The sequence below is a fragment of the Patiria miniata genome, unplaced genomic scaffold (genome assembly GCF_015706575.1).
Source record: "Patiria miniata isolate m_02_andy unplaced genomic scaffold, ASM1570657v1 HiC_scaffold_27, whole genome shotgun sequence".
Lineage (NCBI taxonomy): Eukaryota > Metazoa > Echinodermata > Asteroidea > Valvatida > Asterinidae > Patiria > Patiria miniata.
The window spans coordinates 6,728,735-6,744,243 of NW_024037066.1; the positions used below are offsets into that span (position 1 = coordinate 6,728,735).

General features: G+C 41.5%; 1 protein-coding gene across 2 annotated transcripts in view; it reads right to left on the bottom strand.

Annotated features, from left to right (window-relative positions):
* LOC119734450 (gamma-aminobutyric acid type B receptor subunit 2-like) overlaps positions 1–15,509 on the bottom strand; it is a 76,250-nt gene that overhangs the window by 27,082 nt on the left and 33,659 nt on the right. For both annotated transcript variants that reach the window (XM_038207955.1, XM_038207954.1), the window contains exons 4-11: positions 10,769–10,939; positions 10,392–10,496; positions 9,531–9,596; positions 8,340–8,555; positions 7,483–7,725; positions 3,523–3,586; positions 3,191–3,274; positions 1,748–1,898 (exon numbers count right to left, since the gene is read on the bottom strand). In XM_038207955.1, coding sequence (XP_038063883.1) covers positions 1,748–1,898; positions 3,191–3,274; positions 3,523–3,586; positions 7,483–7,725; positions 8,340–8,555; positions 9,531–9,596; positions 10,392–10,496; positions 10,769–10,939 — 1,100 coding nt within the window. The remainder of the gene's footprint in view (positions 1–1,747; positions 1,899–3,190; positions 3,275–3,522; positions 3,587–7,482; positions 7,726–8,339; positions 8,556–9,530; positions 9,597–10,391; positions 10,497–10,768; positions 10,940–15,509) is intronic.

Here is a 15,509-nt window from a genome sequence, read left to right on the forward strand (position 1 = left end):
AACCGCTGTTTTTTGAAATATTGAAAGTAAATGGCACCTGATGAATCATGAGGGATGAGATTTGTGCTTGGTTACATGGACGCTTCTGGCCTTGGGTTATGACAGAATCGATACCGAAGTGATTTGATATTGGTATCGATCCAGACTGATCGCTCAAGCGTAATGATTTCGTTTCGTCGGTAATTTCTCAAGGTGAAACCGCAACATCTTTTGTAGTATCGATTCTTCTGTACTCTGCGGTTGGTTTAATTAAAGTAATCGCAGTCTGTGATCGAATCGTGAGTTCTGAGAGCCCCGTATCTGGTCCTGTGGATCGCTGGAAATTAAATTATCTTTCTTCTTCTTGCAGATTTTGAGGCGCGGCTTCTTGGACTTTGTCAAAGACTGAGTGCATGGTATCGATTTCGGGAATCGATACTAGGAACTTGAGAGAAAACGCAGAGTCAATGTCCTAATGCAAGTTACAAAAGTACACGAAAAACAGAAAACTTTACAACCCTTTCGGCAACAGTTTAATAATTAAATCTTACTTATCAAAATTTTTCTTTTTAATTATGAAGTGCCCTGGTACGAACTGTGACGCATGTTGCCCTACACTGTCAAAAAGTGAACGCCAAAATTAATACATAAACTAAGCTGGATCCAGACAAAAGGCTGAACCTTTCATAATTTTTTTATTTTTTTATTTCCCACTCTTCAGAAAGGAGACCTATATCCCTTTTTCGCTCAGCTCATTGGTTGGTTGTTTGCAGAACTTGGTACTCGGAAGAAACGTTCGATCCTGAACAACGAGGCAGCTGTTAACTAGTCCTTGCTTGGCTAGAAACGACCAATAAAGTCGAACGGCGGTTAGCTTTCTTTTTTGTTTGTTACAAGAATCGCGTAAGATTGATCTCTCTCGGCGAATGTGAGCAGCAAGGACGAGGTTGCGGCGTGGATGCGATCTCGCGGCCACATCATACCGGTGCAAGCCGCGCTGCCGCCCGGTCTGAAATGTCGCAGTGCCCCGGTCAAATACCGACAACTTTGATCAAACTATTGGTTACACGGAGTACTTGGGGAAAAAAAATGAATAGTGTGTTTGGTAGAGGTTATTGGATAGGTCCACCGATGCATGACAGATTGAGTGATATACGTCACCCCTAATCTCGAAGAACTCATCAGATTGTGAAAAATTCACTCATTAGTGTCGGTTCCCGTCGAGTGTCATCAGATGTCGTAATGAGATCATCATTTATCTCAATGAACCGTTGGTTGGCGCGACTGTTCCATCAATATTTTGTCGTACAATATTTCATTTATTCATTCGCCGTAATTTGTTTTCTGTGGTTGCTCGAGTTTACCTTTCCAAATTGGTAGGAAAAAAACTAAGTTGGGCTCTCCTACCAGTTCCAGCGCGACAAATAACAGTGATGAATATAATTATCTTCTAATGTATATACAAGGCACTTGGAATCATTTTAAAAAGGACCACCTTCCAAAAGTTTCGGCATGCCCCAAGTAAAATTGTTCATTCCAAAGATAAGAATTAAACTGAAATAATTTTCAAATAAAGGCACAGCATTGTGGCCAAAGACTGTCGATACAAGCCGACTTGATGGTGAACAAACATGTCAAAAGAATAGAAAGGAGATGTAAACAGCCCAAGAAATCGGTAAGTTAAAAGAAAGCCACATCATCCGAAAAGAGTTGCCAGTACTTTTTGTAAGTTTTATTCAGCCTTTTTATTCGTACCGTGGAGCCTTACCTGCGGTTTTTAAAGTAAGTATTACAGCTGAGGAACACCAATGAAAGAGCCATGCCGAGGCCGGATAAGACGAAGACGACAATCTTGATGCTCTGCTCGATCTGCAGGTGAGTCTTAGTGAACGTCGGTCCGTCTACGGGCCGGAAACCACCTGTTGTGGACAAAAATGAAGAGTAAGGCAGCGTCCGAGTTTCTTTGCGATAGGCCTTATTCATTATGAAGCCATTTTCGATCGTGTTCCCTGAAACAATTTTACAAATTGTAAACTGATGAATGGGATGGTGCCAGACTATTTTATGATTGGAGTGCGAGCCACGCCTCACTTTCATTTTTTTAAATGTGGATTAAAACATTTTAAATTTTAAATTATTAAATTTTAAATTATTCATCAAAGCACTCTGGTATTAATAACTGTTATGTCATTGCTTTCATTTCTACTCGCAAGTTCCAAAAATGAAGTGTTGACCTCGCTTTCAATTTAACATGGCCGACTGGTGAATAAAGTCTATATAGGTAACACACGCGTCTACGGGAAGGGGCTGCAGTCGCTTATATGGACCTTATTCACCAAGAAGCCATTTTGGTCGTGTTCCCTGCCTGAATGCATTGTAAAAATTGTGAACTGTTGAATGAGATGGTGCCAGACTATTTATTCATTCTAGCCTCCCTTTCATTTATTTTTAATGTGGCTTTAAAAAAAAAGACTTGGTTAATCACAACATTGAAATTATTCATCAGAGCAGCCCGGTATTAATTTGTAATTAACTTTATGTCATTACTTTCATTTCTCTTCGCAAGTTCCAAAAACAAAGATTTGACCTCGCTTTCAATTTAATATCGCCGACTCGTGAATAAGACCTATAGCCGCTCGTGTAGTTTTCCGGCCGTAGCCAACTGATGCGGACACGGCTTAACAATCATGACTGCAAAGTGTGCAGGCAGTGATGAAATATACCGAGGCTAGCGGTTACACCCAAAGGGATAAAAACAAAAACTTCCTCCGGAGACGATAGCAGCTCGTTGCAATTACAAAGAGGGAGCTCAGAAGATGGGTGATAATTTCCTCCAAGTAGGTGCCCGAATCCATGGAACAAGCTTCCTGTTGCTCTATGATCTGAGAGAGCAGATTCGGTTTTTCTTTAAGACCGTCTTGATTGCAATTTCACAGGCCCAATTTCATGGCGCTGCTAAGCTGCTTAGCACAAAAAAATGTTGCTTATAAAAGCAAGTTATCAGCCAAAACTCCACGTGATTTTCATGCTAAGCAAGCAAACAGCTGAATACTAATCACGAGCAATATACATCACATGGAGTTTTGGCTAGTAACCTGCTTTTATAAGCCAGACTTTTTTGTGCTAAGCAAATTTTTGTGCTTAGCAGCGCCGTGAAATTCTGATCATTGGTAAAAGTCCGCATATATTTTTTAAAGACAATTCATGTTACCTTCCCAAACGAATTCCGAGATGGGTTTCACATTCTCCGTCGATCCGTCGTACGTGAAAATTTGCTTGATGGTGCCGGGAACATCTGGGAGGATAATAAAAAGTATTAGAACATTTGCAACTATTCTTGAATACAGAACAATTTCACAATAAAGTATAAGAAGTCTTTGTTTGGACTTATATTGAAGCTGTACGTCGTTATGTTCTAGATTGAAAATAGAATTACAAAGCACACAAACTGAATTCAAAGTTTAATTTGTCAGTTGTCCAAGGATGCATAAAGTAGGCCCGCTAGCTCCTGAAGCGTCGAGGCCGAGGCTGAGGTTACCTCACCTCGTATTTGTTGGACCACAGCGTCGCTCTCCCTAGCTCCGTACTCGTCAAATGCCACCCGTCCCTGAATAAAAAACGAAGCTAACATAAGACCAATATTTGGTCAGGGCAAATATGTTTTATTTCTGGGATTATCTTCAATTGGGCACGCCAACGCTTGTCTTACGTGCCTAAATGCAAACCACTGAGGGCACCACAGAACCATAAACTCAATTTGTCTTTGAAGGCCTACTATTAAACGCTCTTTGACGGCAAACCGTCAGAGTACAATTACACGAATCACAACAATTGATTTGGTGTATCCTTCGACTATATTATTAATGCAAAACATATCTTAATCTTTATATTTTCATCTGATGCATGATCGCTGGACCTAGCATAAAAAAACATAAACCAAGTTGTTGACAGTCGTGTTAGTCAGAAAGAAACAGGTTCAGAATATACCTGCGGCACTCTTCAAGGTTGACACTTGCATCCACTTATCAGATGTAACCTCTTCCATCATTGAATTGAAGTAGTTGTTGCTGCGAAAGCTTACGCAAGTTGAAATCACTTAAGTCATTAAAGTGGTACATATTCTATTCCATAACAAAATCCCTCCCTGGCTCAAAAATTGTGACAATCTAGCCAATGACATCGGACTCGAATAAGAGTCGAGTTTGCACTTGAAAAAATAACTGCATGGCCAGCGGCGAGAGCTCGTGCTGAAAATCCTTCACGCGACACTCACATTTTGACGGATCCTGGCTCAGAGGATAAACCGAAGCCACTCAAGAAAAACACGGTTGCGTCCTTAATGGACTGAAATACTTGAGCAACTGGACGGTCCGGCCAAGCCAATGCATTTGGAAGATTTGTGAAGGGTTTGCGACGCATGTGTCATTGACACGAGTGGGGCTTTTTGAAACGAGACAACGATATGTTAACACTCACCGAAGCCCCTTGAATAGCTTGGCTTTATTAACGTCTGGATTTTATGGGTGCAGACCCGAAAAAATCGACTCCCACAGACGATAGACCCCATGGTAATTACGCGTACTTCCAAACATGATTTTACTACTCACAACTCTCCAAAATGTTGGAGACACCCATCAAATTAAAGCTCATTTCACCATCTTCCATTTTCTGTTCATTTTGTTTGTTGGGGGGGGGGGGGTTAACTGATGACTTTTGGGGGAAAATTCCATCCCAAGATGATCAGCCCCAACAGCAGTCCTGAAGCCCATCGCCATTTTAAAAATGGACGCCAACGCCCCATTGCAAAATAGAACCATTTTAGGGCCTAATTTCATCCAGATTTCACAGAAATATGAGCTTGCAGTCCTCTTCTCTTTTTTACAAATCCTCAAATTCACGGCCCTCAAAATGCTCTAATTCCTGAGAATTTGAGGGCATACAAATTGTGATTTGGCTCGCGTAGGCAATTCTGGGCCTTTTGACAGATCTGCACCTTTTTAGGAACACATTTTTTTAACAACTGCCATCGGGTTTTTTAAAAAAGAAAACAATTGCGTGAATCTCATAATAGATCCCCTTCCGGTTATATCAAAGTGAATGTTGATAAATCGATGTAAAACTGTCCCAGAATGTATTCTTTAATGAGTGACCAAAATCAGCATTGGCATCAGTACATGGCTGATGTGGAGGGCTGGTGTTATTAAAAGATGTATTGGGGAAAAAAAAGAATCAATTTGGAACATTCGAATGCATCATCTTGTTCATTTGTCACGAGTATTTTTTACTCGACCAATATCGCGCGGCTATGCGAGATCTGAGCTACGCACAATTCAAATTGATTTTGCGTAGCTGTAAAAATGGCGGGAGTTATTTGAAGAAGTCAGTTGCAAAGCGTCACTCCGAGAAATCAGCTGCTTTACCCGGTTGCTTCACAATTTTCTGTTATGGGCCTCAACACAGCTTAAGGGATGGTTATTGCAAGCATAATGTTTGAGAGAATTCCCGATTTCATTTTCAGTTCACAATGCTGTCCCAAACGTGAAGTAATACTGAGCGCTGATACATCATTTTACTCCAACACAACAAAATGTGCGTTATCAAAATACAAGACAGTGGAAGTAACTTTCGCAGCAACGTTTTCCAATGGCGTCACGTGCCGGAGTATGCATGCTGATGGCTGATATAAGACTGAAGACAAGACTATAAAAATCATTGGCTCATCAGTCGTAAGATGAAGCCGTTGCTAGATGCCTGTGCGCGTTTTACTAAACAATAGTTTATACCAACAGCGAGGTAAAGGGAACTACAATCAGCAAGATAATTAATAGGCCAAAAGGTTTATAGTAGAGCGACCTGCACTCTTCGCATCCCTAACATTCCTTATCAAACTGATTCTACGAAAAATAAAAACTCTGCAATGTCCACGTGCACTGCTGCTTGATAGCGCTTTAATGACTGGCCGATAGTACGCTGCACTTGTCAATCTAATAAGGCCGATACCATATTAATTATGAAAACCCAATGGGAATATTCAGAAAACAATGTCATGATTGAAGGCGGTAAACATGATGAGGAAATCTATAGGAAATCTCATTATGCCCTTTCCATTATTGCATGTTCCCATGGGTAAATCAATGAAGCCTAATTTGGACTAAATTTGATCAGCAGCAGACCACATCGTCCCTAGATGGCACACTGTTACAGTCTCGTGTATCGTGCTCAGTAATGAGATAATGTATCGTGCGCAACAAGATAAGGGAAATTTCTGAATGGCTATTCACCGGAAGTCTTTTCATACATCATGTTTTACTGCCGTCACGGATAACTCCCAGACGACAGCACTAGATCTATACCATGCAGTGATGGAGTCGAGAGCAGAGTGGCCGAGACCAAGACCAAGACCAAGACCAAGACCAAGACCGAGACCTCAAGGTCCGAGACGGAAAGCGAGATAGAGACCGAGAAAAAGTGGTATCAAGACCGAGACCGGTCTCGAGACTTCCATCACAGCACTGTACTATTTAACAGTGTTGGAGTCGAGAACCCTGTCCGAGACCAAAGACCGAGTCCAAGACCAACCCCGAGACCTCAAGGTCTGAAACCGAGACCTCACGGGCCAAGACCGAGACTAAGACCGAGAAAAAGAGGTCTCGAGACTGGTCTCGAATCTGAGACTGGCATCGAGACCTCCATCACTGCACTGTACTGTTTAACAGCGTTGGAGTCGAGAACACAGTGTCCGAGACCAAGACCGAGACCAAGACCAAGACCGAGACCTCAAGGTCTGAAACCGAGACCTCAAGGGCCAAGACCGAGACTAAGACCGAGAGAAAGAGGTCTCGAGACCGGTCTCGAGACTGAGACTGGCATCGAGACCTCCATCACTACACCGTACTGTTTAACAGTGTTGGAGTCGGGACCACAAGTGTCCGAGACCAAGAACAAGACCAAGACCTCAAGGTCCGAGACCGAGACCTCACGTTTATTCGTGTCAGTGTTAAGATCATCTATACTGTAGGCTCAAGTTCATTGTTGCAAAACATTATATAACTATCAAATGTCACGGTGGTTACCCTTTCAAATATTAAAAATGGGCTTCATTGTTAGCGCAGTCTTTTCAAACGGTAATGTTCAAGCATGCATTGGTGCATTTTGTGTTGAGAGTATGCCTCCGTGGACAAACAGGTTTCGCACATGAAATGTTCAAACTGCCATAGCTCAGATACAAATTGCAATTGCAACCATTTTTTTGTCACTCATGCTTAAAGGTCAGTACTTTAATAAAAAGTTTCAAATAAGTTGTAAAAATACGTGAAAATTGCTGTCAAAAGAGGATTTCCTATATTTTGAACCACCCTGTATAGCAGACAATGGTGCCCACACGTATAATGAAGCTATATGTCCAATAACCGTTTTATTCATAATGTTTTATTCATATTATAGCGAATGGCGGGGAGGACACTTGTTCCCCTCGAGTGTCATTAAAACGAATTCCCAACTTACCGTGAGTCCGACGAAGTCCACCGACCGTGTATGCTCCCTGAACACTTGGGCCATTTCGGCGTCGCCGTAGGTGAAGTCCTCCAGCCGGCGCGGTGGGTCCATCTGGGCGAGGGTCTGGATGGAGGCGTTCAGGGCCAAGGCGATGGTCACGATCTGGTCGTAGCCGTACGAGTCGCAGGCGCCGGCCGTCAGCAGCTGATCCTGCAAGAAGGCGTAGTATCCTAGGTGCTTCTCTAGAGGGCGCTGTAAGGGGGGGGGTGTAACGACATAATAAGTGAAGGTGTTAAATCTTCATTAGTCACACGTGCTAGTGTGAGTTTGTCTTACATACGCAGTGTGGACTTCCGAACAAAAGACGTCCACATAATGTAGGTAGCACCGACGTTGTGTGGACTTACCCCACGTCCACACAGTGTTTCCCCATTTCTGGAAAACAGGTTTAGAGGCATTTTTGGGTTAGGTTTATCTGTAGCAGAATGAAGAGAAACACTAAAGGGAATCATAGAAAAAAAATTGGGTTGAAAGAGTTTTCACAGTTTGAGAAAAATGAGTTTTTTCACTGGTTTTTCTTAACTACACGAAAGCAATGGAAAGTCCACACTAGTCATGTGAAACAAGTATGGGTGTGTATGTGTTTGGCAACTGGTGTGAAGGTGTATCTCCGATGCCGCTAAGGTTAACTCGTAAAAGGTGTTAAGTCTATACACTTTTGGTGTAAATTTAAACTTTACACTTTTGGTGGACTGCATCAAGGAGAGCATCAGAATTATAAAATCATAGATGTCAGATGCAACAGGAACAGGAAAATAGTTGAACCCAAATTTACAGAATGGCAAATTATTTTTAAACATACGCACCACGCCATTGAAGTTAATAAGGGACATGTCCTGCTGTATCTCGAATCCCCTGATGCTGAGCGAACCCATGACCACCTTCTCTACCTCTTCCACCGTGCAAATGTCCACGCCACTAGCTTTGAACTTCTCGATCTCCTGCACCCACCAGCGGACGGGGCTGTACCACCCCAGCAGGATCCAGACGTACTTGGGCCCGTAGTAGCCCTTCCGGTACGCCTGGTGGGTGAGAAAGAAAGACGGAGTCGAGTCGAAATCTGAGTAGAGTGAAATTCACGTTTGATACGGCATTCGTGTAATTCACATCGAATGTTATGTTCAGAGTACTGTGGGAATACACCTTCGAGCCCTTTCAATGGAGCAACCATTATGCACGCTATTCTACAAAGCAACTGCTCTGTTGCGGATTATCTGAACAATAGCAAGCACAATGCTTTCGCCATTTAAGGGGGACTCCGTGATAGAATTGATAGCGTGCTCGGATTGGTTTACAGGCAACGGCGGATACAGAAGTTTCCAAAAGGGGTATGTTGAGGTCCAATATCTTTCGGGGGAGGGGAGGTGGGGGAGGCGATGCAATCAATCCATTAAAAAAAGACCGAAATCCTGAAGCAACAGCTAGCTGAAGATTTGCAATAATAATAATCGTAATGCTTATATAGCGCTTTCCATCGTATCAACAATCTCAAAGCGCTTTACAATTATTCCCCCGTTCATCAGGCCATGGGACCACGCGGCAGCCAATATCAGCGCTCAATCGGTCCTCGACCCTCACAGGTACCCATTTATACTCCTGGGTGGAGAGAGGCAATTGTAGTTAAGTGTCTTACCCAAGGGCACAAACACCATGTTCCTGGCAGGATTCGAACCCACGCACCACCGTGCATGAGTCAAACACCGTAACCACTGGACCATTACGTCAATAATGAGTGATGTCATTATTCTGGGAGTTAACGGAATTTTTTTTGAGGGGGGGGGGGGGTAGCCCCCACACATGGATCCGAGTGCATTCGAGGCAGACATTTGATCTGGATGGCAGTCAACCACTTTCCTGCTTAAAAGTGCAGATGTCTTAACAACACGACCACCGAGTTCACTGAGATCTGTTGGCCGGTTCCGATCCGATTATAGCAGTAGGTACTGCACATAATGACTGTTGATAGAATCGCCTTTGACGCCTGTTCATTCGCTTACCTCACAAAATACTCGAGTCGCCATTTCCTGGTAGAAACTGCCGAAAATAATCCTGGCGTCGTGTTTCTGTAATTGCGGGGAGGGGAACATCTATTACTTATTCCACCAATAAATTATGTACTACTGAAAGTATAATTAATGGGTGGTAATACCCCTTTTGTCACTACATAACGAGAAAGCGTAAATTTGTGTGGCAAACGAGTGTACAGTTATTAAAATACATGTAGTTGAAGCGAGAGGTTATGTTATTATATTGATATGGGCTTTAGCGCAGTATATTACCGTGGTCAATAGGCCTAGGCCTACTTGCAAAAATAATGGAAAGAAAGGATACGGATATTAACTCGTGCCCGGGATGCGTCCGTGACTCCGATAATCGCAACTCGTGCGTAATGGAACGGAAACAATCCCTCGTGTCGTCGTATATACCCGACAATCGAAAAGAAAAAATAATTGGACCCAACTCGGTTTTCACAACCCGAGCCCATCAATATATTTGGAATGGCAATCAAGCAGACCCAGAGGTGGGAGTTTTAGACTTAAAAAAAAATAACACATCGGAAAAAGGTTGTACATTTAAAACGAATGTATCGGAAAATGTATGAGGGGTTTTCGAAAAACGTGAAGTTAAGTTGTTGAACAAAATCGTTGGGAATTCATAATTTTGGCTTGTTTTGATTTTTGAACAGAAAAGTTAAGATTTTTCTTACCAAAAAGGTATTTATGAATGGGAATAAACATGTGCTTGGTCGGTATTAAACACTATTGTTTAAGACTGGTTGGAGTCTGAATGCTGATAATTTTAAGATAACTACTGTTTAAAAATAGTGTTTAACACCTCCCAAGCATACTAATATGTACCTGGAGGTTGTCTACGTTAGCGCTGGGGTCGCTGCCGGTGATAGCCTCCAACGTTGTCGTTATGAGGCCATTCTCCTTCAGTAGCCTGTCCAACTCTTCCATTCCCTAGGTGTGAAGTAAGAAATATTGAATTGAGATATTATGATGAACAGAATGTGGAAATATATATCTTGCCGCTGTGACTTCATTTCAGCTTCTAATGTCTAGGTTTTGTTTAGCCAACATCTTAATGAGTGGCCCGTGAAATTGTGTTTAAGCAATATTTATTTATCAGTTCCGTCCTTTCGTAGTGATAATTGTTTCTCTCTACACAGTTTGGTCTTTTCCTTTCGACGTTTTTGCTACTGTCAAAGGGACGATTCCTTTATTCTCCTTACCGCACGAAACAGGTTATAGTTCTGGAAGATGATGGCCGCTTTCTTCCATCCCATCTGTTTCAAGAGGACAATCCTGGCGGGGTTGAAGACCCCGGAGCTCGGGTAGATCTGCACGGTCAACGGGTACTTCTCAAGGTGTCTCTCGTCGGAGACAAACTGGGCGATGCAAACCTGGGGCAGGTTACAATGATAATGGTGGAATCGGTCAATGGTACTACCACCATTAATTCAGCTGCAATCAAGATCAATTATTGTTATTTGTTTAATTTTTTTCTGGTAATAAAACCAATGATTATGTGCCTACTGGCACAGTAGCTCGCAAGCCTGAAGAATCCTATAGAGAGAAGACAATGAGAAGAAATTACAGTTATAGATGTGGGAGGAAAACCCACGGAATGAGGTGTAGGACTGAAAACCCAATCCACGTGGTCCAGGTCGGAATCGAACCAGGGTCATATACCAGTGGAAAGCGAGGACAGTTATACCACTGCGCCAACCTGACTCCCTCTTAGAACTTACTCTTAACAAGTCCCGGGTCATGATTCGACCCAGATCCGGATCACATTCTGACCTGATGACCGTTTTCTTACCGGGTTAAAATGACACTGATCTGAGTCACTTTCAATCAGGGCCATTTGATCCGGAAAAGTGTCGTTTTGACACAAAAGTTTGACCCCGACAAGTGTCCATTTGACTCGGAAATGGTCATTTTGAACCCCGAAGAGGGTGAGGACAAATAAATGATCCTCCGATCCGGTATCATGCCAAAAACTGTCCGGTGGCGAAATAGTGTCCGCTGAACATGCGCAGCAGACGCAGGACACTATTGGTGCTAAATAGTGTCCGGGTGCTGTCACGCGGTGCAGCATGTCTATTGTCTACTATAACAGTAACTGTGAGTTTGTTTTAACCAAATACTGTCCGTTCGAGGCTGTAAGTACCTGGGTTCCTGCCAAATACTGTTCGTTTCTGCCAAATACTGTCCATTCTTACCAAACTGCGCGCTAAATACTCTTAGTCCTTCCAAAATAGTCTTACTTGCTTGCCAAATACTGTTCGTTCTTGATTACGAAACAACAAAAATGCAGGGTGCGAGCTGATTTCGAAAAGCGAAACAGGGACCAACACGAAGAGTTATGATTATGTTAGAAAGTGCTAAATCTTATGAAACAAAAGTGTTAAACGTTGCTATAAAATATGAGAGGAACCGCAATTTAGCAGAGAGGAATGAGTCGTAAATTGGAAACACGCCGTGCACGACGTGCTTCGACACACAGCGTTTGGCCAAACGCGAGTTTAAATAAATATCATGTCAAAACAAAATCAACAAATCAGTTGCAATCACGGATATAAAAGTCATCGTTGAAACAAATTATAGGCCCAGGCTACAGGGAAAATTAGATACAAAACGATTTCATCATTTGGCATTAGTGATCACATTTGTTTTTTGTTTTTTTACACACGGCTATACTCGTGTTCCAGTCAACAAACACAATGCGGTTAAAATGCGTTTGGCAAAGTGTTATCCAACAAGGAAGAATTTCTTGCACGCCTCAATCGAATTGATTGGTTTTCTCTTCTGTTCTCAGATGATATTGAATTCGTCTGGAGTGAATTTTAAACCAACTTTTCAAACACACTCAACTCCAAAGGAAACGAGGTTGAAACACAGAACAGAACCGTTGATTGAAGATGAGATTTTTTTATCAGTATTCGTGAGAGAAACAAGTTATTTTCAGATTTCCAAAAACCCCGTGATGCTGCTTAATTTTAAAAGTTAAAAAATTTGGGGGCATCCCCCCTCAATTCTTAATCCCATCAGTGTTAAAGTGAAACATAATGTTCACACCTTATTAGACGTGTGTACCCACAATTAACACGTTATGAGACATTTGCCGTTCGCATCCATGCTTTATACTCGCCGTTCCTAAAGCGTTTACTTACCCCGATCGGAGATCCACTTATCAGAATATACCCCGAGGGAAAGGCATTACAGACCGAGAGATATTCTTTTGGCCCTAGCAAGTGCATTTGGTATGTTCGTGTGAGCAAGTAAAGTTGTGATTTGCACGAACTGCAAGCATGGGCCTCTGTATAAACATCACACTATCTGTGCCATTGCCTTGTGTTAAGCCAATATCCAAATCGAAGTTTGGTTGAACAAATATGGCTGTATCTTTCTCCAAAGGTAATGCAAAGTGAAGACTATTTGGGGAAATCAGTCTGTCCATATTTACCGTGTAGAGAGACCTACTTCGCTTTCTTGTGAAAAGAAATAAGACCTTTGAAGCAGCACGCGCTCGGGACAACGCAAATTTGGTAATAACATTGTCGTTGTTATTGTTTGAAACAGTCACGTCTCATGCATGCGTGCTCGGGTTCACGTACTTACAGGTATAAATAATCATATTGTAATTTTCGTGCATTTTGTTCGTTTCCAATAATAACACCACTCAAAATCCAAGGAAGAATGTTCAAAACTTAACCTGTTGAAGTTTCAGCTCAGTCGATAGGCCTATTGCACTTTTTGAGAAAGCAGCGAAAAACCACGGACAACCTTTTAACACGAAACACAATTTCGTGCACAGCACTCTGTATTTCTAAAGATCAATCAATTATTGACTGATCGTTGGAAATCACCTATACAGAGTAAGTAAAAAAAACACCGAAACCCAAATGGCAGGACCAATTTTTGAATGAAGTTTTGCCTGAAGTACTTTCAAAATCTAGGATTTGAAAGCCCATCATTAAGCTTTCTTTTGGTGCAAGAATCATTCAAATCACTCATGTACTTTTCAAGTTACTTTGAACACAAACATCGTTTTAAAGTTCTGTCCACTAATAAAAAGAGGTAAGTGCTTTTTCAGCAAAACGAAAACAATTCTCATAAGGATGCATGTGAATTGTTTTCGTTTTGCTGAAAGAATTCTTGCCTTTTTTGTGAGCCTTGGACAGTGCTTTAAAACGGTGTTTGTGTTCAAAATTCCCGTAAGTTAAAAAAGTACAAAAAGATTTGAATGATTCTTGTACTGAAAGAAAGCTCACTGATTGGTCTTTCATATATCCTGGATTTTGAAAGTGCTACAGGCAAGGCTTAATTCAAAAATTGGTCCTGCCATTTGGGTTTCGTTTTTTTTTTACTCATCCTGTAAATTGCGTAATTTCTTCTTAGTAACTGCAAACGAAACGGAATAATTTCATGGGGTGTTTAGTACCAGTATACGATCTTTAATCCAAGTCAGCTGTATAATAATAATAATTCGGCACGTTATATGCCTTCAAATCAAATCAAATCAAATCAATTCGACATCTACAAATGTATTTCACATTGACATCCTAAGTGACAATTGACAATTCATGTATGCACAAAGAAAAATATATGTATATACAAAACATTCTTCACAGACGATATGCAATTGAGTGTAAACATTAAAATATGTCAACATGGAGGAAAAAAAGTGAAGCACTGCTTTTGTACCTTTCCCTGGGAAAGGATCAAACTTAATCAACTACACACGGACTAAGACAGGACAATAGGTTTAAGAGTGAGACCCGGTACAATATGTAAAATAATGACTAAGCACAGCAGAAAAGAACTTTTTAAGCCTAAGTTTTGAGGATCGATTTTTCCATTTTTTGGCAAATGAAACCACAGTAGTACACTCTTTTAAACCAATGTTGAGTTTATTCCACTAAGATATGACACCACGTTGAAATGGACTGTTTCTAAAAAAAAAAAAAATTAGAAAGAAAGTTCTGCATTGTCTCACAAATAGATCACACTTTCGATGAACTAGGTGCATCTATCATTCTTGCTTCGGAGCAGAGAGGGAGAAACGGCACGTTTCCCACGTTACACATGATGTATATTCTAACCCCCCTCGTAAGTAATATACCGAACGACCGGTGCATTAGCAAGAAGTGAGCTGACCCGTCTTCAATGCCAACGATGATGGTGATCAAGATGCAAGCGCGGCCATTAATGGACCCAACACTCAACCTAGCTGCCGGTCCTATTAATTTCATTACTCAATTCAGGTCAGAATCTAACTTAGACAAATTTTTGTTTCGACCTTAATGGGACAGAAGTCATCCTTTGGCCGGAGGTGGAGATACTAATAGGAAAGCAACTTTAATAGTGCGGACTATCAGAAATGAAAAACACGAAGTGTATTTTTTTGTGGTTTTATTTTAAAAAAAATCAGGTTAGGTGTTGTCCTTTGGGCAAACGGACCGCTGGATTCAGATGGAACTATCTGAATCAAAACACGCTCCGTGTTGGCAATTGAATTGAACACGCACGTTTTAAGGCCAAAGACAAAAAAGTTAAGTTTTACGGTTAAGAGAGTTGTCGCGTAGACAATGCCGGTGTTGCAATAATGAAGAAAAAAAATTAACACTGCTGGTGTTACTTAAACACCATACTTTGTTCGGTGTAACACAACCCTCATCATGGACTGTTTTGAAGCACTTAAAATATCCATTCCGAAGCTTCCATGTCCTAAATATAGTTTTCCTCAGTGTCCTATGATGGGGCAAACAGGCACAAATTACTTTGATGGCCTGCTGAAATCAAGAACAAATCTTCCGAGGATGCGCATTTATGAGACGTTCCTTTTAAACCTTTTACCTTTTACGTTCCTATTTCAGAGTTGTTACGGTGAAATAACGCGTGGAAGACCACGCATTTATTAAATCTCATCGGCGCGCCTTGAACAACTCGCGGGGAGAGCATAAATTT